The sequence below is a fragment of the Mastigoproctus giganteus genome, chromosome 8 (genome assembly GCF_048544385.1).
Source record: "Mastigoproctus giganteus isolate SK-2022 chromosome 8, ASM4854438v1, whole genome shotgun sequence".
NCBI lineage: Eukaryota > Metazoa > Arthropoda > Arachnida > Uropygi > Thelyphonidae > Mastigoproctus > Mastigoproctus giganteus.
In genome coordinates this window covers 163,115,048-163,140,228 of record NC_143582.1, presented here as the reverse complement: position 1 = coordinate 163,140,228, position 25,181 = coordinate 163,115,048, and the positions used below count along the sequence as shown (strand labels likewise).

Sequence of the window (25,181 nt, the reverse complement as noted above, 5' to 3'; positions counted from 1 at the left end):
CCCTTTCAACCAGGCGGGTATATACACTACTGCCCTCTTTTTCTCTACCACTTTAACCGCCTCCCACTATTATCTTCCATTTTCACCTTTCCCCCCTTTACTGGGCTCTCCCTGTCTGTAGCCTTGACTGCCACATGGTTCGCCCGGCAAGTGTTTTACACTCCCTACTGCCGGGCCCGCCTCCTCGTAGTGCTGGTAAACTGGAGATTTTTGTTTAAAATCAGAGAGCCCTAGGCTAAGAGGCCGGATGAACAACAACCCCACACTAAAACTACACGAACACTCACTAACATACATAAATCTGGCCTTCACAGAGCTTTATATTCATCACATTACCTGACGCGGAGTTGGTGGAAATCCCCGGAGCCGCATTACAAATAACACTATACGTCTGAGTGTGCGGTGTTCTTACCTGTTATAGCCCATGCAGCCGGTGCATGGTTTACCCGCACGGCCAGACAAAAACAGGAATAAACTAGAAACAATACAGAGGACAATACTTTCACTATCACCAGAGCGTGCTGTACTGTCAGCACACCGGCACTGCAGGTGCTGGCTGACGCTCTCCCACTTTAGTTGTAAATAGATAAAAGAGGCTTGTATTACATACAGACTTAAGAAGGGCATACCCACAGAATTTCTGGGGATAGCCCTTGACATAGCCGATAATAACAAGGCTTATACTAACAGGTCACGGCTCCCTAAAGGCAAAATTCACTTCCTTGGGGCTGACTGATGACCGGAACTGTACCTGTGTCGAGAGTGAAGACGGGCACTCATTCTCTACGAATGAGTAATTCATGATATCCCAAGAACTCAGTTAATAGCAGAGGTTGGTCCCCTCCCTAGGGGACAAGAACATCTCTTCATAATAGAAGAGAAAAATTACAAAGCCTTTACAAATTGTACCCAAAAAAATTTGAAATAAGACAACTTGCAAAGACCGGTCATACAGTCTCCCCAACAACCAACAATAATCATAGCCAAAGTGCCCATTACAAGATTCATAAATGGCCTTATATACAGTATTATAATAAAAAAATAATAAATGCGAGTATCTCTTCTCAGGACAGATTACAAAATTCAAAGTCCTTAACATACGGATAACAAATACGACTGCAATATTTAAGTGAGAAAAATAGAACTAAGATAGAATATTATCGAGCATTATTTCTGGATTTCCATAAAAATGCTGGAGCCTTCACTTTTTTTTTTTTTTTTATGAAGCATTAATAATAAACGTGCGGTCAGAAAATTCAATATCTTAGACAGGAGAGAACGGTGTTGCAATACATTTGTATTTCACAGGGCGGAACATATTTTGAGATAAGTTAAACAGTTGAGAAATATAGGTTAGGCCGGCCAGATAACGCAAACTTGACATTCCAGATGCGTATGAGACTTCTAACACTTATAATAAACTAACATATTGTCTATACATCCTAATTTCCCAACAGCGACCGCTTAGATGAATAAACATTAAAAAATACTCCCCAAGCTTTTATTTGTGCTCACTCGATGTCGTCACGGAAGAAAGCCTCCTCCCTCCTTCCAGTAGTGATTTGCAACGGTAATAGTTTGTACACCTGAAGCAAGTTCTGTGTGTGATATTTTCAAACCCAATTCACAAGGACTGATTTTGCTGCTTTTTTTTTTTTGCTAAAAAATTAACGATACTCAACGTAAGTGGGAACTAGTATTTTAACGAATATCCCTGAAGGGAATTTTAATTTTGCATTAAAAATACATTTTACGTTAACCAAAATCCAGAAAGTGTGTAGAAATATAAATAATTTCATATCCAGTATTAAAATTTTATTTCCCACAAGACTGCTTATTTGTAAAATAAGAGTTTACCTCAATGTAATACGTAGAACACTTCCGTATTATGTCTCCAGCAATTAAAACGAAAAAAATCAAAAATCTTACATAACAGTAAAAAATAATTAAAAATCAAATGAACAAAATTAAAAATCAAATGAGCGCAATTAAAAATTTAAATAGATTAATTAAACGAAATTTAACGAAAAAATGTTAAATTATGATTAATTAATCTATTTAAATTTTTAATTGTGTTCGATTCATTTTTAATTATTTTTTACTGTTATGTAAGATTTTCGATTTTTTTCGTTTTAATTGCTGGAGAGTATCATACGAAAGTGTTCTACGTATTATACTGAGGTAAACTTCTCTTATTATTTTACAAATATTTATATCAACGTAGAACGTACTGAGCACTACTGCTCTGGTTCATACTAATAAGACTGCTTATATACCATTAAGTTTTATATAGCGACTATATAAAACTTAATTAAAATAATGCAGCCATTTCAGCGCGGGTACAATGCTGCTCACTTCGCAATCTCTATCTCTCTCTCTTTATATTTGCATGCATGAAGATTAAAATCCGCCACTGCCCAATTTCGCTGCATGAATTTTAAGAAATTTTTAAAACTGCACTAGCTATCTAAAAACAATAACAACAAAAATAGTCGTTTCTCAGATTAAATAATCTAGTATTACTACGTAACGCTTTTCTCAAATCAAACTTACAATCGTTTCGTCAAAAAATTCAAAGGTTTGTTAGATAATAATCCAAATGCCATTAATTCTAATAACTATCATACAGTTGGCCAAAATTAAAAGTTTCTTACCTCTTATTTCGTGAATTATTCCAAACCACTATGAATAGTTTAATTAAAAGTTGCTATTTGACACTAATTAATGACCGACCAACTTCTCAATACCTCGCTTAATGCTCTCGCAGACGAACTGCACCGTTTATGAATATAAACGCCATCTATAAATTTAAGTTCCAAGTCTAAACTAGAAACAACACTAATAATAAATAAATAATGTAAATTCTCAACGAAAAAAAATAGTTTTCTCACTGACGCCAAGGAGGCATCTTTGGGCCTGCTCATCTACCAAATTTTGGCTGATTATATAGATTAAATGGTTTTAATCTGATTACATGCCTTTTTTTTTTTTTCTTAATACCATTATTAAGTCAATAAATCAGCGGGAATTTTCATAGCCAAGTTGTTCTCCATAATATTTTTTTATAATCATTGGATGCATTAGACACCGTTTTCTTTTCTTAAATCTAGTGATGTCCAGATTTGAATTGTTAGAGGGTACGAAGACAAAAATTTGTAAAATTAGTAGTAGTAGTAGTAGTAGTGGCACTTGATGCAAGAAAGCAAGTGTAGGAGCTTATGCAGCATCAGCCAAAAAAAAAAAAAAAAAAAATCACACCATTCCCTCCAAATGCCTGTCCAGTTCCTCCTTAAATTTATTTAATCTATCAACTTCCACAACGACAGATGGAAGTTTGTTCCAGCAATTAACCACCCGCTGGCTAAAGGCAAATTTCCGCACATCTATTCTACATCTATCCTTTCTTAATTTGAACTTATGTCCCCGTAGGTTCGTATTCTGAACAAGTGGGAGGATCCCATCAGAATTCAGCGTGCTCAACCCAGTCAAGGCCTTATAGACCTCAATCAGATCACCGCGCAGGTGCCTAGTCTCCAGCCACTGCAATTTGCAGAACTTAAGCCTCTCTTGGTAAGAGGATCCCTTCATTCCCCTCACCAATCGTGTTGCTCTTCTCTGTACACGCTCAAGCAAATCTACATCCTTCCTAAAATGAGGCCTCCAGACCTGTACGCAGTACTCAAGGCGTGGCCTGACCATTGCCTTATACAGAGGGACAATCACCTCCTTTTCCCTGCTAGCAAAATTCCTATATATCATTGACAAAACCCCATGACCTGCCCTAGCAGCCTGTCTACATTGCTCAGAAAACTTCATATCTGACTGCACAATTACTCCCAGGTCTTTTTCATTTTCTACCACCTTAAGTGTAGTACCACACAGTTGGTACGTTTCTCTGGGGTTACTTCTACCCATATGCAGTACTTTGCATTTGTCAAGGTTAAACTTCACTTGCCACTTCTTAGCCCATCTGCCCAAATTATCTAGATCCTGTTGCAGTAGCACACTGCCATTACTGTCATTAACAACCCTGCCAACCTTCGTGTCATCTGCAAACTTCGACATTAAGCCTGATATACCTTCATCAATATCATTGATAAATATACAAAACAACAGTGGACCCAACACCGAACCCTGTGGGACTCCACTAATAACATTAGTCCACGAAGAGCAGCACCCATTGATTACCACCCTCTGTCTTCTCCCACTTAACCATCCTTTTATCCATTGTAGCAACTTACCCTTAATACCATTCTGCTCCAATTTGTACAGTAGTCTTCCATGCGCAACAGTGTCAAAAGCTTTCCTGAAATCCAAGTATATGATATCAAAATTATTTTTTGCATCCAGTTCCTTTGTGACCACATCATAATAACCAATCAAATTTGTCAGACAAGACTTTCCCTTAACAAACCCATGCTGTGTCTGAATTATTGCTGCAGTCTTGTCTAGATGATCCTGCAATGCATCTTTAACCAGTGACTCCATTATTTTACCCCGAACAGAAGTTAAACTAACTGGTCTGTAATTATTCGTGTCACCCTTCGAACCTCCTTTGTGAATTGGGGATACATTTGCACATCTCCAGTCCGTGGGAACCTCCCCTGAATCCAAGGATGCTCTCATAATTATGGCTAAGGGTTTGCTTAGTTGCTTTGCCGCCTCCTTTAATATAACTGGATAGATCCCATCCGCCCCAGGTGCCTTTCTTATGTTTAACTTCAACAATTTCTCCTCCACTTTGCTCTCAGTTATTACAAAATCATTAAGCACACTGCTACAATTTGATAACCTTCTTCCATTTTCAAACTGTAATGATTCCTCACGTGTGAATGTAGATGCAAAATACTCATTCAGTTTGTTTGCTATCTGAGCAGGATCATCAACAGTCGAACTCAGATAGCAAACAAACTGAATTAGAATGTTTAGTGGAGTAACTATAATTGAATTCGACCTTCAGGTTTGCATTTCGTTCGTAATGGCTATGATCGTTGTCCTTCCACATCGTATGGAAAAGGCCTAGGTTCGAATCCTCAAAACAGGAGGAATTTTTATAAGCTTTTTTTACAGTGGATATCATCAGCATGCTGGCACACAGTGCGGAAAATTCGATTTTTGGTTGCCGTCACCAACCGAAATTGTAGAATACTTCTCACATTTTTTTTTTTTTTTTTTGCCTTTCTTTTTGCACACTTCACGTTGTAGGCATAGTGTCAGCCTTGGTTGAGACTTACATGATTTGCCTTCTTTCACCACAAACTGTGATTCTTCATTCCACTAAAACAATCAAATCAATCATACGCTGAAGTTATTATTATTTTTATTATTGTTGCTCTTATATTATTATATCTCCCTGATTGGGGAATTCCACTCCGTGACGGGTACTGCTACCAAGTACACAGGGTGGTTGTAATATCTGGAGTTACTGTCGGTCGAGAAAATCTCTGACTATTCTACAGGTGTTCAGGATTGCGACTTTCTGGAGTTCCTTGTAGGTGTTTTCCGGGAGACCTATTGATGCTAGGCTGCTATGTAGAGTCTTTGGCACCATACCGGTGATTGACACGATGATCGGGATGGTCGATACTTCTTGCATATACCACATCTCCTTGACCTCATGTCTCAGGTTCATATACTTTCTAATTTTTTCCTCTTGGGTTTTCTGGACATTGCTAATGTTGGGCACTGAGATGTCAATCAGGTAGGTAACCTTTTCCATCTTGTCCACAAGGGTTATGTTCGGTCTGTTGTGCGGGATGGTCTTATCCGTTATTATGGCGCGGTCCCAGTACAGCTTGTGGGTTTGGGTCTCAATACTGCCTGGTGTTCGTACTTGTAGTATGGTACACTTTCTTTGGTCAACTGGTATTTCCTTGCTAGCTTCTGATGTATTATCCTGGCTACCTGGTCATGTCTATGAGTGTACTCAGTCTGGATGATTACCTTGCACCCCGCGGTGATGTGTTGGATCGTTTCTGAGGCCAGATAGCATCGTCGACATGTGTCATCTGACATTCTGGGCTCCTTGGCTGTGCATTTTCTATAGTTCCTGGTGTTGATTACCTGATCTTGGATGGCGAGCATGAAATACTCGCCATCTTCAGTCTTCAGTCTATTATTATTATTATCATTAGCCATATGGTGCAAGGAAGCCTTGAGGCTTATGCTGCACCAGCCAAAACAAATTCCAGAATTACTCTGAGAGAGAGAGAGAGAGAGAGAGAGAATGATGATGATATCCAGGTCAGGACCCTGGGTGTGCCAAGTCCATACTCACCGGATGTGAGTCCCTGGGATGATTTACAGACACATAGAAATTTGAAAGAAGCTAATATCTTCCCCCTCTTCGTTGCTGACACCTGATAGGAGGAAAAGCGTGGATCCATGATGGTTTCACCATATTCTGGTCTTGCCATTTCCATGAAATAGCAAAAAATGGAATTCTTCAGATCAGGCAACATTTTTCCTGTTTATCTACTGTCCACTTTTGTTGTTTCTGAGCACACTGTAATCGTGCCTTCTTGTTTTTACCGATAGGAGTGAAACACGGTTCTGTCATTACCTGCGGTAACCAGTCTACAACAAAGTACCGCGAGCTGTGCGTTTTGAAATGCCTCTTTAGTCGCTACTCTTGTGCGAGGTTTTCATTTGACTGACTGAAATCTTTCTGTTACCCCTACACAAGTCTTGCTAATCCGTTGGCTCCTCGCATCAACCAGTAAATGGAGGTTGTTGCTGTTGTTCGGTTTTAGGAACATAAGCGACTAAGGCCATTTTGTTCCGTGTATATTGTCTATAAATTACGTGTGTTCTGTGTTCGATTTTCTGTTTATTGGACGAAAAACTCTAGTTTCCGGGAGGAAAACCCTTGCCTGAGACGGTCTAACCTGCCACGTTGTGAAAAAGGCCCAGAAAAATTCCTCACGTCATCGTAATGATTCGAACTAAGGTTTTTTCTGCCCGGTGTGAGGAGGACGGCGATCCTACCAACTGTGGAAATGGAGGATGACAAGAGATAACATCTAACCAACGGCTACCAGACGATCGCAATTGGCTCGATGATATTTGGTTATTGGACCAATCTCGATACGCCCGAGACACAGTCGTGCGTAAAATCAGTGGGTATTTCGAGAAACACGTACAGGCGCAATTGGCCCTACCCACCATTCCACATTCAAAATCTCTTTAACTCTTTCATTTTGTTCATTCTTGCACTGAACTGACACAACATCCCTACGATCTGCATATCTCCTTTACATCACAAGACACGAACAAGTGATGCCGCTACTGAATGAGAGCTCCATTTCATGGAAAAGGTAAGTGTGGCTGATAAAGTGGAACTTAGTATATATACAATGCACACACGCCTACAAACGATACTATACATTCTCCTCAGCCCAATGCAGGTCCGATTATGGTAAATTTTGCAGGTCCGGTTATGCTCAACATCCATCATTGGCAGGAAAACGAATAACGTTCCCCATGAGTAACTTCACGTTTTACCCCCATGCAATCGCCAGTGAACACACACACAATAAACAGAATTAGCAACAAAGATGGCGTCTTGTGCTACATGAACCGATAACCAAAGTAGTCGATGCGACATAGAACTTCCCCACCACACAATTAACCAATCAACACATTCCAAAATGTCGGATCAGTTTTCATCCCGAAATAAGCAGATCTACCTGTGGAAATAGGTAGTTGCCATACATAAATAAAAGATAATTACGAAACAGCTTCCGCAGTCTGAGGCTTTATATCTCTCAAGGTTGTATACAGTTCTTGGAATTTTGGAATATATCTACATTAAACATGCACTCGAGATATCTGATATCCTAAGTTAGGTTCGCATAATTGCATTTAAGTTTGGGCCACCAAGTGGATGATGACTATTATTACAAAAAAAAAAAACTGGCACAAAATTACAACAAAAAGACATCGCAAACTTCACAATGTTCCTTCATGATTAACACTAACGTCCACAACACATCACGCCCTTGTAGGTAACTATACTCCCACACCGTGCGGAAAATCTAGGTTCAAGTTCCGTTAAACCTGAAGGAATTTTTACGGGCTGTTTCAACTCTGTGGCCGAGTTAGTCCGTACGGGCAGACACACTGATATAATGAGGGACACCTGGAGGTATGCCTAATATAAGAATATTCTAAAATTTCAACTCTTTCCAAAGAAAGAGTTTTAGAATTTTAGAATATTCTTATATTAGGCATACCTCCAGGTGTCCCTCATTAACAGCTATAAAATCTCAAATCCTGGACGTTATTTTATAATCACCTTGTTACATAGGGATACTGTTATACGGAAAAACTATTTTGCATTGAAAACTGATTGATTGTTAAAATCGCAAACATGAAGGAAAATAAAACAGATCCAGAGCATAATTTTTGTGCACAAAATTAAATACGTCATCTACCTGAAAACAGGCATAAATACAGGAGTTCTTGGATTTTCCATTCGCTGATTTTCTCATTCGAAGTTAATATTTTTGAGACCTTGTTTCCTTATATTTCATGCATCACAGGTCATGCATTTCATGTCTTGGCTTATCAATTGTTGGTTATATGCATCCATTAAATTTTTTGCAGTATCTATGCATTCATGGGCACAGAAGTACTCAGCCACTTTCCCTAATAACTGTATTGCTCAATAAACTCCTCGTCAATCCCAAAGAGCGAACTTGTAAAACGCAGGCAATCCTGTTTCAGAAGAGAGTGTAAAACTCTTGAGACTTACTCCTGATGAAGGTACTCATGAATTCCAATGTTTTAAAATGGCGAATGTTACATATATCATGTAGAATAAGACGCAACATTCGATATTATACAAAAAAATAATGATAATAAAATAAATAAAAATACTGTAATATAATAAAAGGTTGATAATGACAACCCGCTGCCATCGTTAATTATAACATGATGGCTGGTAAAGCAACTAAAAGCTAAAGAGTGCCAGTGTATTGAGTCTTTAAATTAAGCGCATTCTATAGTTTATTTGCGTGTTTCTGGATGAAAAATCAAGTGTTACTCAGACAAAATCCATACAACTCTCACCAGAAACCGATTAACTTATCCACGTTGTGAAGAAAAGCCATAAAAATTTTTCTAGTCCTAATGGAATCCGAACGCAGGCGTTTATTAGTGTAGAAAGTTAAATATCATAGCCATGCTATCACCCTCAAAGGTTCATAATGGCAGTTTCTGTGTGTGTGTGGTTGTGTGTGTGTGTGTGTGTGTGTGTGTGTGTGTGTGTGTGTAAGAGTAAGAGACAGAGAGACAGAGAGAGAGAGAGAGAGAGAGAGAGAGAGAGAAATTCATTTCGAGTAAAATTATATAATATATTTTTTTGAATTACAGAATACAACAGTGGAGGATGAATATTCATGGCATAATTCCAAATGAGATTAAATCCCGAAAAGTAAGTATTGATTATATTCATTCATTAAATTCCTTCTGTTTTTCTAATAATGAATTAAAAATCTTTAGATGTTTCCTTGTGGTATTTAATTGCGTAACCTGCAATACAAGGGAAAAAGAGTAGTAAAGCACTCGTGGATACTATGAAGATTTCCTTTAATATTTACACCGATGAGCCAAAACATTATGATCACCTATCTAATATGATGTTGGTCCTCCACATGCAGCCAAAACAGCTCGTACCCGGCGAGGCATGGACGATACAAGATTTCTAAATGTGTCTTGTGTGTCTGGTACCAACACGTAACCAGAAGATCCTTTAACTTCTGTAAGGTCCGTGATTGAAACGAGGCAGATTGGAGTTGCTGTTCCAACACAAACCACAGATGCTCGATGGGATTGATGTCTGGGGAATTTGTAGCCCAGGGCAATACGTGGAAGTCATCCTCATGTTCCGCGAACCAGTCTCGAACAATCCGGGCAGTGTGGCATGGCGTATTATCCTGCTGAAAGACGGCACCGCCAGAGGGGAAGACCGTTGCCATCAAAGGGGGTACTTGGTCAGCAATGATGGTTTAGGTAGGTGGTAGACATCAAAGTACCCGGACTGGACGCAGGATATCCCAGCAGAACATCGCCCACAGCATGACACCGCCGCTACCGGCTTGGTTTCGTCCAACGGTGCATCCAGGCACCATCACTTCCCAAGGTAAACGACGCACACGTATCCGGCGGTCCACATGCTGCAACAGGAAACGTGATTCATCGGACCAGACGACCTTCTTCCAATCACTCAAGGTCCAGTTTCGGTGCTCGCGTGCCGATTGTAGGCGCTGTCGCCGGTGAACCGTGGTTAGCATGGGCACTCGGAGCGGCCTGCGGCTACGCAGTCCCATTTTCAGCAGGGTTCGATGTGCTGTGTGTGTGTGTGGTGACACATTATTCCCGTCACCAACATTCCAATTACCGGCGAGTTGCACCACAGTCGCCCTTCTGTTGACACGTACCATCCGGAAGAGCCTTTGCTCACCTCGAGATTCGATGAGCTGTGGTGGTCCAATACCTCGCCGGCGGTTCGTGGGTTTTCCTCCTCGGACTGCTTTCGGTAGGAACTAATTACGGCTGACCGCGAGCATCCGACCAGCCGTGCCGTTTCGAATATGTTCTGACCCAGTCGTCTGACCATTACAATTTGGCTTTTGTCAAACTCGTTTAAGACCGCTGCCTTTCCCATCTGAAGAACAAAAGTAACACTGATTAACTCAGTATCAGGTGTTTTTTATACCGTGACCTGATCCGCTCATGCGCCGTGGTTCACGTGCAGTTGCTTCGATTTGCATAACGACTCGCTAGTTATAATGTTTTGGCTCATCGGTGTATATTTTAAAGTAAAAACTGTTTTTTCTATATAGTATTTTTTCAAAATACCCTTTGGCTGTAAGTAGATGCTTACAACCAAAAGATTGCTTGGCATTTTGTTTCATTTTTGTTATTTTTTAATAACATTAAAATTAGCATTAATAGCAGTAACATTAGAGGTATATGGTACAAGAAACAAAGCTTATACAGTAACAGCCAAAAAAAAAAAAAAAAATCTAATTTCATACATACAGTCACTCCAAATATTTGTCAAGTTCTGCCTTGAATCTATTTAAGCTATCACCCACTGGCTAAAGGCAAACTTCTGCCAATCTATCCTACAACCGTCTTTCCTCAATTTGAATTTATGCCCTCTCAGGCGATTATTCTGAGCAAGAGGAAGAATCCCATTAAGCATTGAGCATGCTCAAACCATTCAAGGCTTTATACACCTCAATCAGATCACTTCGCAGGTGCCTAGTCTCCAGACGCTGTAATTTGCAAAACTTAACCCTTTCTTCGTAACAGCAACCCTTTGTTCCATTCAGTAATCTTGTTGCCCTTCTCTGTACTCGTTCCAACAGCTCTACATTCTTCTTAAAATGAGGCCTCCAGACCTGTATACAGTACACAAGGTGTAGCCTGACCATTGTCTTATGCAAGGGGATAATCACCTCCTTATCACTGCTAGAAAAATTCCTGTATATAATTGCCAAGACACCATGAGCTACTCTTGCAGACCGCCTGCACTGCTCAGAAAACTTCATATCTGCCTCCACAATTTCCCCCAAATCCTTTTCATTCTCTACCACTGTCAGTGTGGTACCACAGAGTTGATACGTTACTCTGGGATTACTGCTTCCCACTGTAGTACTTTACATTTGTCAATGTTAAACTTCATTTGCCACCTCTCAGCCCATCTGCTCAACTTTTCTAGATCCTGTTGCAGCAGCGTACTGTCATTAGTGTCATTAACAACCCTGCCAACCTTCGTATCGTCTGCAAACTTGGACATTAAGCCTGATTTACCATCATCAAAACAACAATGGACCCAACACTGAACCCTGAGGGACTCCACTAATAACATTAGTCCACGAAGAGCAGTGTCCATTGATTACCACTCTCTGTCTTCTCCCACTCAACCATCCCTTTATCCATAGTATATCAGCTTCTTGAGCAGGATCATCAATAGTCGAACCATCTATGTTAAGTGCACCAATCTGATTCATCCCCTTCCTTCTAGAGTTTAAATAAGTAAAGAATTCTTTGCTGTTTTTCTTTGCATCCTTTGCCAAATATTTCTTGTAATCTGCCTTCTCCTGCCTAACCTCCTTTTTTTGACTTGATTACAGGCTAGCTTATATCTGCCGTAGGCTTCTGTGTCGCCTGATAATTTATATACTGCTATGCATTTTTCTTTTCTGCCGCGAGCCTCATTAATTCATCCGACATCCATTTAGGCCTGAACCTTGAACAATATTTCTTAATTGGTATGAAAAGCCTAGTAGCCTCCAAGATTAAGTCCCTGAAGGCTTCCCATTTAGAATTCTCCGTTGGTAACATAATCAGTTGATCCCACTGTATAGAATTTAAAAACTGTCTGAGACCACTGTAGTCACCTTTACGAAAACAAAAACCCTTTCCTTTACCTCTGATGGTAATTATCTCTTTTAGTAAAACCCACCTCAGTACACTGTGATCACTGCCACCTAGTCGTTTCTTTACCTGAATATTCTTAATGCATGAATAATCACTGCTGATAATCAGATCAGGGGTATTACTCCCTCTGGTTGCCTCCTGAACATGTTGCTATAGAAAACAATCCTCCAATAAATCTACAAAAGTCTTGCTAGCGTGCGATTGACCAACCCACAAGTTCCATTCAATATCTGGAAAGTTAAAATCCTCCATTACAAGACATTCTGATTTACTGCAGCATTCTATTTCTCTGCACAACTGTTCATTGTACTCATCAGAGTCATTAGGCCTGTAACATACTCCTACTCGTAATTTGCAAAAATTTTCTCTTTCCCTATGTTTATGTCACACCAAACAGACTCAACATTGCACTGTCCACCCGTGTCAACTGGATGGACTTTCTTAGATTTTATGTGTTTCTTAAGTAACAGCATAACCCAGTGGTTTTCAGTTTAAGTTACTTAAACTTATTATTATTTTTTTTATTTATATGTTTATGTCATTATAAAAAGGTTCACAGTATCTTTTTAATGTTGTGGTGATCTATAATTGATGTTTACTTACTACCTCTATATAAAGAATAAAATTATATACTGTATATATATAATTTGTATTATGAAATGTAATTTTTATAATTATATAATTGTAATAAATATCATATAACATATATATTTTTTAATATATATATATACATACACGGGTATATACAGAGAGAGAGAGAGAGAGAGAGAGAATCGGATCTAACAGGCAGAAAATTGAGTAGGGGTGCCGCAAAATAAATTAATTTACTTAGGGGTGCCATTATTAAAAAAAAAAGGTTGAGAACCACTGGCATAACCCCTCCTCCCTTCCTACCCTCTCTGTCCTTTCTGTACACATTGTACTCCTCAAATTCCAATTCTGCACTGCTTATATCTGTGTGACACCACGTCTCTGATATCCCAACAAGATCTGTCTTTGATGTCTTGATCAGCACTTCAAATTTATCAATTTTATTTACTATACTTCTAGCATTAGTGTACATGCAAGTATGTATACATGCACTTGTTCTTACTCTTGTTCTTGTTCTTGTTCTTACTTGTTCTTACCTAACACAACCCATGTATTTACTTGTACCGTGATGACTACCAGCAGCACTTGAAACCCCCAGCAACTTGCTCTCTAGGCTGCTGCTCATTACAATAGAAGCAGTGTAAGAATCACTTTCGCCTCTGCCTGCGGCTACCGTTAATCTTTTAGTCTGTGTATTCCCCCAATCTAGCTGTTTTCCGACCCACTTAACACTGTCTCGATAGCATCAGCAAATATTTTTGCACCCTTTCTATTTAAGTGTATCCCATCGCTGTAGAAGCAGGCTCTCCTGTTAAGAAGCACAGACCACGCTGAAAAAAATTCTACCCCCATGAGCCTTGCACAATCTCTCCAGGGTCGAATTGATCGACAAGGCTCTCATCATACACTACCTCCTATCGTGTCTGGGCAGAATTGCAGACACTTTCGAATTTATCCCTAACTCGCGTCTTTTTTCCAGCTTTGACCTGACCTGTACTTGTTAAGTAAATCTGCAGATATCTTACTCTTAAAGTGCCAACGTGTACAACAATATCACCTTTTGTACCCTTAAAAGATGATATCTGCCCTACAAGTCATCAACTTTTGCCCCTGGCAGACATGCCCTAGTCCCGTTCCACTTGTCCTTTTTGCATAATATATTCCCCGTCTCCGTGACGATAGAGTCACAGACAATAACTAGTTTATGTGGGAAATACTTTCTATAACTTATTGCAGCGCACAAATGAATTAGCAGAAATGTTTTAATAAAAGTCTTAATAATTTTTTGACATAAATACAGTATTTAAATTTGTGAATTCAATTTTGTCGGAATATGTGGTCATTAAAATGCCTCTGGATGTTATTGGCTCTGTCTGCAAATGTGTAAATATTAATCTATCCAATATTTTGAAATTTGTCGAAGATAATTCAAATACCATAAGAAAAATGAATTTAATTTATTTCTAGCACTGTTGTTAACTGAATCACATCAAATTTTTATACAGAATCGTGTTTTTTATTTATGCTAAGGTTGACGACCCAGAAATTCTTCCTCACTATCCATACAGAGATGATGCCATTTTGATATACGAAGCAATAAGGCGTTATGTTACAAAAGTAGTTTGTCACTTTTATGGTAAGAATAAAATATTTATAAATGATCCCACTGTATTACTAACATAGTGAAGTTCATTCATATTTGAAAGTTTTAAATTATTTATACTGTATTTTCATTAATAACAAAAAGAATACGCGTGTTGTTTTCAAAGACTACAACCCAATGAAATACCATGTACGAGCACATAAATGTGTATAATCATTTATTTCCATCCAGTAAAGTAAGGGCAATGTTCCAGTAAAGCCAAAATAAAGGATTAACATAAATTAAGTGATAATAATAACATATGAAACTGGTACGTGACTTTAACAAATGAATAAAATAAAAATGTAACAAGTTCAATAAAACAGAAGAAAACACCTATACAAATGTTAAACGTTTGATACGAGTGAATCTAAAATATTTTTTATGAACACCTTGTCATGAATCCAGACATCAAGGTCAAGATCAAAAAAAGTGGCTAGCTTGACGAAATTGTTGATGAATGAAGAATCAAGTCTGTTTAGTCTGGAGGGTGTAGACTGAAGAGACTGTCGAAGGAGCAAAGGGTAGGTATTGCTCTTCGAGGGATTGACATGCAAACTAAAAGGTTCAATATAATCCAAGAAGTCGTCAATCAGTTGGTGAGTCCTACACGATGAATTTAAAAGGCTGGAAAAGCCAGGAAAATTTCGTCAGCATAAGAGCAGAAGTTCGAGTGACTTGAAAGAAAAGGAAACAATATGGTCGAGAAAAAGAAGGCCGAGAGGATTACTCCTTGGCCTAAGCTAATGTTTCGAATACAGGTCGAGGATTTGTTAAAGAAGATAAGAGTGAGATCATAAAGTAACTGTTGAACCACATTCAGCAGAGATCCTGAGGTAAAGTAATAGTTCTGGAGCAGAGATATCAGAGAACCAACAGCAAACGAGCTAAGGTGATATCAAGGAAGAAACAGTGCAGATTCTCCTTTTTTTCTGCCATGTTCCGTAAATTGTGGAAATGAGTTAAAGAAAACAAGTTTCAGTTGAACGTATTAAGATGCTATAGGAAACTGACGCTTGTATAGAAGCAAAACTTTGCCTAGAGAGTGGTTTCAAGAAATTTTTTTCTTTTTGGTCTAAAAACAAATAGAAATAGACCTGAAGTGGCTTGGCTCCAGTGATTTTGCATGTTTGGGGACAGGAGTAACTCCGTAGTATTTCCAATCCAGAGATACATTAGCTTCACTTGTTATAAAGTTGTAAAGTTTTAATTTGGTTGTAAAGATTTGCCAAGATATCTAGAAAGTAAAAACCAACAATTTTGAGACCGCAGTTGGGAATACCATCCAGTCCTACTGCAGAGAAGTTTAAATGGGAGTTGATTGACCACTTAAGTTGGAAGATGAAACTAAGATTTTAGACAGCAAGTCACAACTTGCTTGAACATGGGTATTACATTGGAGGATGAGATAAGACTAAATCTGGTAATATAATCTACCCAGGCCTCTAGCTGAAAATCGTTAGGAATATATTTGGATTTTTGTGAAAAGATCCTCCTTTCCTTCTTGAGATCGAACATTGACAAATTCAGTTTAGGGCTGCGTTCTTAACCGTATTAAACAGGGTTCGGTGATCTGAGAAATCAGAACACGACTTGTATGAGATCTGCCCTCAAAACTTCCGAAATGCTTTCTCGAAATTTTCTGCTTTTACAGAAAAAAGGACTAATAAACTGGATATCCTCCGTGGAGCTAGTGTTATGGCTGCCGTTTGTTAATATACTCGTCGTTAATTTTGAAGTATAGCATTTTTATCCTTTTATTCCAGCTAATTTGTATGTTAGAAAACAGGCCTTGCGCGTCGGGTTGCATATCATCCAAGTTTCTTGAGACGACCGACTAACTGGTTAAAATAAATTTATTAAAATAAATAAATGATATATACATAAGATAAAACAGAGATAAAATAAGATAAAAGTGTTAAAATCCAATAAGATAAAAGAGTTAAAATAGAATAAGATAAAAGTGTTAAAATATAATATAATAAAAGCGTTAAAATACATAGAAGCTTTCGAGACGAAGTGCCTCTTCATCAGCTAGTCGGTGAATGGTGTATATATCAGTATATATTGATGGTTACAACAGCAAAAGTCAGCTGGGCATGATCATGTATCACGAGTCTGGTGTCGGTAGAACAGAATTACGTACACGTGATAACCGCCAGCGCTCAGCGCTCCCTTCGTGCGATTCATAGTACTATTATTGGTAACTATGTTCAGTGCTTCAAGCCATGAGCGCTGGCGGTAATCACGTGAATAGTCAACAATTTCAATATCCCCTCGGGGATCAAGATTGTGCTGTTCAACCCAATAATGCTCGGCGACTGCGTGCGTTCAAAATTAGCGGTCGCAGAGCCACCTCATGCTCAGAAACCCAGTCTTTCAATCTTCCACCAGACTCACCTACATAACACCCCCCACAATCTAGACACGTAATGTGGTATACAGAACCACTCCGTAGGAAAGGAGGAACAGGTGTTTTCACCTTAGAAATGATAGACTGTAATTTCCTCCCAACTTCCGTACTGCGACATAATGCACGAGCGAATACTGTGCGTGTGTGTGTGTGTGTGTACGCTTGCATTTGTTTGCAACGTATTCCTAATGGACCCTCACATAAAATTTTTCGTCTCTTTATTTCGAAGCGGACTGCGATAGTGTGATAAGGTCCTGGCCTGCTGACAATTATGAACTGATGATTGATGAATATGAGATCACGTACCCCGTCTTCTTGTTTGTAATGACCAGTAACCGGGCAGAAGTTTGGTCTAGTGAGTATGGTGCATGGAGTTCAATAAGGTTTTCTTCAATGGATACTTGCATTTAGGTAGCCCGAAACCAAGTGCTGGTCAAATCAATTTACTGTTAAATCAGAATGGATACCAAAGGTTACTTCACCGCTCTCTTCTCAACTCAGATTTAGGGTAACGAAAGTGTATAGTGTATATATCGCCATAACAGCATCCACCAGATTTCTCATTCCAGCACTGAAACAAACATCCCAGGAAAGGCATACGTTTTTCAAAAAAAAAAAAAAAAAAAAAAAAAAGCTAATCTACAATTGAAAAAAAAAAAAAATTAAATTATTATTTTCCATAATTAAATGCATTAACCCGTATTCGTGTCTGTAAATTGCGTGTGTTCTCTGGTCGATTTGCCTGTTTTGCTGGACCCAGTTTCTGAGGGAAAAAAATCTTGATATTTACGCCTGAAACCAACTAACTCAGCCACCGAGTGAAAAAAGCCCACTAAAGTTTCTCCCGTTATCGACGGGATTCGAACCTGGGCCTTTTCCACCCGGTGTGGGGAGGACGGTGACGGTACCACTGTGCTACCCACGCAGACTCTGCAATGGAAAACAACTTTTTGCATTAGTCGCTTGAATTTCCAACGAAACGGCTAAACAGCAAGTGTTATAAGGTCTACGTAACATATAACAATCGCTGTTTAGCAGTCTCGTTGTGAAAACATTTAATAATAACATTAATGTATGTATTAAATGTATTATAACTCGCAATCTTAAATACTTGAGCAAAAACTATTTTCTTTCAGATACCGAAGAAAAGATTGCTCATGACTATGAATTGCACCGATGGAGGGAAGAATTAGTGAAAGAAAAAACATTGGGAGGTGTCGGCCTAAAGGTATAGATTATTAATGTCAGTTACTACTAAGTAATTACTGTTAACCAATATTGTTTTGGCATTATTATTATCTACTACTAAGTAGCAAAAACCAAAAAGGATTTGCTTGAATGAATATTGGAAATGATCTCAATATACTTGGAGCCATCCCCAAAATCTGTCGCCAAACACGTAAAAGTAAAATAGCGTCATGGAACCATTAAAGCATTAATTAAAGCATAACTGTATGTTCGCATGCGCTAATTACTGACGTCATGTCGTTTTGTTTTCGCGTCTAAAATAACCAAGACAAACATAATCATTTTATAATTATTGATAAAATAGAGAATCAAATATTTAATTTTTTTCCACATTCAGTAAAATGCCTGTGAGTAAATGGGTTGTAAGAAGCTATTCGAAGGAATATACATTAATCAAAAAAATATTCTTGATGACGAAGTTCAATTCACATGCGTGGTGCTTTAAGTACTGGACATGGTGATCGTGTTGATATAAAAACCCCCGTAACACAAAGAAAACATAAGCAAAATTGTAGAGAGTAACTATAAGTTCTGCCCTCACAATTTAGTCGAATGTCCCCAATGTTCTTGAATAAACAAACGCATACAGCATCAACCAATGAAGTTTCTTATCTTTTCGTTCAGGGAGTACCAGGAGAAGAGAATGACAAGTTCACTTCAGTAGAAGAGATCATCGATACTTTGACAGTCATAATCAGTACCTGCAGCGTTGGACATGCTGCAGCAAACTTCCAACAATACGACGAATATGGTTTCCCTCCGAATTATCCTGGAATATTGTCTGATGACGTTCCTAGAGATAAGGTCAGTGATATTAAAGGAATAAATTTATATATCTTCTAGATATTTACATATGTACAGGATGATTTTTTACTCATCATACCACTCTATTCATCTGAAGAACATAAAATATAGTTTTAGAAACAGAAATTAACACTTGAACAGAGTTGGGAAATTCATGCCACAACATGTTCAATGTGTTCTCCACACTTATCAAAAATGTGTCGCAGTCAGAGTATGAAATTGAGAACATGCACAAACGTTTCCTCCAAAGCAAAAAAAAAAAAACATCTTAAATCGATTTTTTTTTTTTTTTTTTTTTTTTGGTTTTTTTTACAGCGTAGGAGTGGTTCATGGATTCTTCTGAAACAATGTCTTTGAAACAAACCCAGAGATAAAAATCGCACGGGTTTGAAACAGCCGACACGTGAGGCTATGCCATTTTTGTCATACACTTAGGATAACGATTAGAAACCACCGTGTTATTAAAAATTTCGTTCAGGACCTCCAGAACAACTTTGGAATGCATTCAATGTTTCCAAACCTTTCTATACTGAGTAACGATGTTATTGTTGGTACGAAAATTTTGAAACTGCGAAGAGAAGAAAAAAAAAAGAGTATGATGAATAAAAATCACCCAGTACATATATAAGTTTTCATTGTCAGCCCTCTCTTAGATAAAGATACCATTTCAGTTGAGTTTGTATTTATAATACTAATACTCTATAATACAATATGACATTTTCGTTTTAGTATCTTGCGTTTTAGCCAAATGATTGGCTAAAATGGCAAGCTAATATAAAAGATTTTATGTAGAAAGGATTTCCAAGAAATTCTTTAGAAAATCGTCTATTTCCTTATAACCGCACCTTTCTTTTTCTCTTATATTTCTTTTTCTTTCACTTTTCTTTTATATTTTTATCCGAATGCTATTGCAAAACTCGCGATTCCTTGTGAAAAAAAAAAAAAAAAAAAAAGCATTAAATAGCTCATCATAGATCCCTGATATTTTAATATGGACGAAGATATGAAGACTATGGTAAGTAACGAATTTATTTAAAGGACATCACTGAATGCTAGGCTGGGAAAGTAGATCTCTTTGCTTTATCTTTCGCATTGCAAAATAAAATACATACGTTTACTGTCCCGTTTTTTGAGGTTAATATGATTTCTGATCATGCGTGAACTGATTCTGAAGAAAACAAAAACAACTCTTATACGTGCAGAGTATTTTAAAACTGAAATGCAAACATCCCTTTTGTACGTGTGCAAACAACACACGTACAAATATTGTACGTGTGTTGAAACAGCTTAGTTTTCTTTGGCTTTGGAATATTGTGTGTGGGGAGTTAGTAACTCTTACTTCTGTATGAGTCACTGACAATAAATTCACTGTTTTGTGGGTTTCGGGTGTATCAACAACAACATAAGCCATATGATAATAATAACCGATTCATAATAATAACTGAAAGAACAAAAATGCAGCTATTTAGCGTTGTTTATTGCGGAATGTGTACATAAAAAGGTGCAAGTGGACAGAAAGAAAACTAATTTCATTGTCCACTTTGTCTTCGAGAAAGTCGTCAATAAAAATGAAACTGTCATAATGTTTCTGGAAATCCATACAAACTATTAAACAAGGAAAATATTAAAATGAAGGAAAGGGTTAATGCTCTACTACGAATGACAACCCGTGATCACAAAAAGTGGCGCGATCTGTATTAGAAACTGAAGAAATAAAGGGACGTAATGAAATTAAGTAATTGCTGAGAACAGTAGCGTAGCTACCCTTTTTCGGGCCCGGAGGCAAAGAACATGTTCGGGCCACTACTTAATTAATGAAATTTTCAAAAAGAGGAGACAGCCAAAGACGCCGGGCCCCTAAAGGGCCCGGAGGCAATTGCCTTGCCTGCCTACATGGTAGCTATGCCACTGGCTGCGATAATAGTTAAAATACCTTCCATAATGATTAAACATAATGATTAAATTTCCCTAGTGAATTTAGGCTCTCATGGGCAGCACAGTTGGTATAATCACTGACCTCCCTCTCACCGGATGGAAAAGCCCCCGATTCGAATCCCATCAATGAAATTATTATGGGCTTTTTCCCATAATTATTATGGGCTTTTTCACAACGCGGATGAAATTGTTGGTCTGAGGAGAGAGAGTAGCATGTTTTTTATTCTGGAAACTCGGAGTTTTCTTCCAGAAAACAAACAAATTGATACAGAATACAAGCAATTTACAAATATAGTGATGCCTCATAGCCTTAGTTGCTTTGGCATAAATTACATACATACATTCAACCTAATGCCCCATGTACGAATCAAGAAACCTGGAGACGTATGATTAATTTCTTGATATTTATGAATGAGCTGTAAACCTTGTTGATGAATAATAGAAAATTCTGAACCATCCAACAAACTTCTCGATGTAGTTTCAGCACGACAGGAACTTTGAGGAGCAAACTACACTCTGCACAAATAATTCTAAGGCTTCAGATGGTGCCAAATTTGGGAGGTTCAGCTACAATTAAACCAATCCGGCAACTGAAATTCTCAAACATTGAACTTCTGAACTTTGTTTTCATGTGAACTAATATAAATGAATTTAAATGTAATTACAGAATGTTTGTAAATAATTGAATTTATGAATATGTGCTGTATATACATATGTATATACAGCACATTATATATATATATATATATATTTCATTTTGTTTTGTTTTATTTCAGGAACCTAGACAAGAAAAAGACATCATGGCAAGTTTACCAAATAAAGAAACCACGCTAGACATTATGCTCATTACTAAACTATTAAGTGGAAAAGGCACCAAATCGCTGGGAGACTTTGAAGTGCAGTATATGTATGATTTTGCAAGCACAGAAGCAGCCCGGGAGTGAGTAATATTTGATTAATAAATCATTTATAGGAAAAAACAAAGAATAAAACCGCCTGTGAGCTTGCCAATAGCCCCGGTAAGAGTCTCAGCTAAAAAGTAGTCTCTGGCGCGCCTCCTGGTGGCCAAGGTCGGGAGTCAGGGGGAAAAGGACCCTGGTCCCCTACCCCCTGACTGCGAAGCCGCCGGGTGCCGCACTCAACACTCAACATAACACATACACACTTACACACCTACTCATATACATTTACTGCCCCTGGCCTTATGCCTTTTCAGATACTATAGCGGCATGTAGGAGAAACCCTGGAGACCAGAATTAAAACAAACCCACCTTGACCTTGATATTGAACTTAAATTATAAGTTCAGTTAAAATATCACTACGTAGTAATATTTTTTAAAATATCACAACGACCGCTATAAAATAAATCGATTATTATAAAAGCTATCAAAATTTGTTATTATACAGTATTAATGTAAATTTCTATAGTAACAAAAGATTATATAATTATAATTTTATTATATTTTATTTTATAATTTAATTAAAATTATAACTAATTAATTAGCGTTATAATACAAGTATAATTTCATAAAAATTATGAGAAGTAGTGGAGCAGTTCTGATTCTGGTGCACTATGGCCATAGTTGCCGATGTGCCTAATAAATCCCTAAACCAACAACAACAACAACAACAGCAATTCAGATGATTGATAAACTAAACACATACAGCACATTATTATCACATACAATATTATTTTTCATGTTGTCTCTTAACTTTTGCCAGGCGCCCCCCCTAACTGTCGTGGGTATATGCTGTTTTGATATGCATTATACACGCATTGTACACCCATGCATGGAAATACCATCCAGTATTCAGGAGAGCGCAGAGGAGTCAATTGTCCCCCGCCCAACCAAAAATTCGAAATTAAAAAAAGAGAAAAAACTCCATGTTCCGTGTATTATATTGCCAAATGTTTATAAATAATATATTATTGTATTTTTTGTATTATTATTCACATGCTTTCCTAATATTCAAATAAAGATTATCAATCAAACATTATTTATTTGAGTATAAGCGTTCCCAGATCTAACTAAAAATAAACACTCAAAAACCTGGTCACCATGCCCTCCTCCCCTACGATGATACCCGGATACGATGTGTATAACAATACAATGTAATAATGGCCGACGGCACATAAATACGCATGCTTTGAGTGACCATGATTCACGCCCACATAACTACTGAATACGGTGCTGTTTCTTGTATTCTCTCTTTTATTTTGTGAACTCCTGTGACCGTGTGGTCATTCTGGAGTATAAACAGAAATTTAGTTATTTATTATATATACAGTATTATTTAATTATATGCGCTGTCTTAGTAACGATACTACCTATAAATTTAAAAAGGCAGACAGTAATATTTAACATGACAACAGAGCTAGATGACGAATGTGGTCTGCTTGATTCGACATTGGTGGGGTGTGTCACAATCGATGCTATGCAATAATGACTATGTCTTGTTCGGACAGTTGCCTTTTAAACATTAACGAAACAACCATACCAATAGGTCCTCCACTTCTGGTGCCCAAAGGGTCAGGGGGTACTAGGATTGGTTTCGTATGCTATTAAAGAGCAGGGGGGGGGGTTACTGTATCTCGCTGGGAAGCATAATTTGTAATTTCCTTTGCATTTAAATATAGGAAAACATCAACAGTAAACCAATAAACTTTCATAGAAGTACAAATTATCTTTCAGGTATTTAAACACGTACTTCTCGAATGACACACAAGATTTAGAACTTCTAGGAGCTCAGCAAAACTAGTACTTATCTACATTAGTGAAGCTTAGACCTGGTAAAAGAATTACTCCATCAGAAATGAGATTTATAAGGATAACTGGTTACACCTACTTAGATCGTTAAGAAGACATATTTTTTTCGTTGTTGTTTTGCTGCCAAGGCAACTAAAGTTTTGAAGCATCAGTGTATCGTTTCTGTAAACTGGTATACTTTGTGGCCAGTTTATCTGTTTTGTTGAAAAAAAAAAATGACTTTCTGATCCATGCAATCCTCGCCGGAGACTGACTAACTCAGCCATAGTGTGAAAAAGCCTATATAAATTCCTTCCTTCTTGAGGGGATTTGAACCTCAGCACTGTGCAATTATAACTTCATTTCCTTGCGGGAGCTATGAAATAAAATTGTAATGATAGAAGTAAAACAACAGCCTAGAATGATTAAATTCAAACCTACGGTCAAAAATAAAAATTGGTTTAGAGGCTTCTTCGTATATCAATTGCCATGTTCACAGTGCGCCAGTTCTTATGGTTACAATCTACAGCTGTTCAAGTCTAATGTCAACCAGTATCTTCTTTCATCTTGTCAACCTTCAATCCATGCACGGTACTAAGTACTAAAATAAATAAATTTTAAAAAAATGGGGATGAGATCGCTTGGCCTGATACTTCTTTGAAGAAGGCGAAGAATGGACACAATAAGCATAAACTTACGTCGCAGTTTCAGCAGCAAAAATAATTTGCATATTTATGAAGGGAATTCGGTAACATTCACATCATTTATTGATTGCAGTGTGCTAATTACATGGAAGGGAAAACTATGGCGCAGTTAAGTGATTTTATTGTGTGAGTGTCAGGGGTGTATTAATGGAATTTCTTTACTTGATTTTACTCTCTATAATTTCTTTTTCTTCTCTTTTTCTTTTCAGATTCCGGGAAGAACTTAGTAAAATCAGCGAAATGATAAAGAAAAGGAACCGCACACAAGATATGCCATATCCTTGGCTGGATCCTGAGTTTATTCCTAATTCGATCAGTATCTAGTAAAAAAAAAAAAAAAAAAAAAAAAAAAAAAAATTAAGAAACTGGCAAACTCATAATTTGGAGAGAGAGAGAGAGAGAAACAGAATCATAGCCGGAGATGTTCCAACCCTCACGAAGTTCCATTAAGAATTTCTTCTTGCATATTATTTCAACCTCTCCAGGCCATTATACTTCAAGTTACTGAATCCCACCGTTAGAATTTTTCAGTCTACCGACCCAAAATGGAACAGTCCTCTTCAGTAACTTGACCATACCATCTAGAAATACTTTCCTACCTTTCTCATGATGCATACCGGCACAAAAGCAACTAATAGATACCA

At 37.8% G+C, this 25,181-nt stretch overlaps 1 protein-coding gene across 1 annotated transcript in view; it reads left to right on the top strand.

The window, feature by feature from the left end:
* LOC150081975 (allene oxide synthase-lipoxygenase protein-like) overlaps positions 1 to 24,875 on the top strand; it is a 117,687-nt gene extending 92,812 nt beyond the window's left edge. Inside the window, exons 10-15 of the mRNA XM_090379874.1 lie at positions 9,376 to 9,436; positions 14,575 to 14,680; positions 18,236 to 18,327; positions 18,972 to 19,151; positions 21,863 to 22,026; positions 24,747 to 24,875. Of these exons, the coding sequence (XP_090236000.1) occupies positions 9,376 to 9,436; positions 14,575 to 14,680; positions 18,236 to 18,327; positions 18,972 to 19,151; positions 21,863 to 22,026; positions 24,747 to 24,861 (718 nt within the window). The 3' untranslated portion in view covers positions 24,862 to 24,875. The remainder of the gene's footprint in view (positions 1 to 9,375; positions 9,437 to 14,574; positions 14,681 to 18,235; positions 18,328 to 18,971; positions 19,152 to 21,862; positions 22,027 to 24,746) is intronic.
* Positions 24,876 to 25,181: the final 306 nt, after the last annotated feature.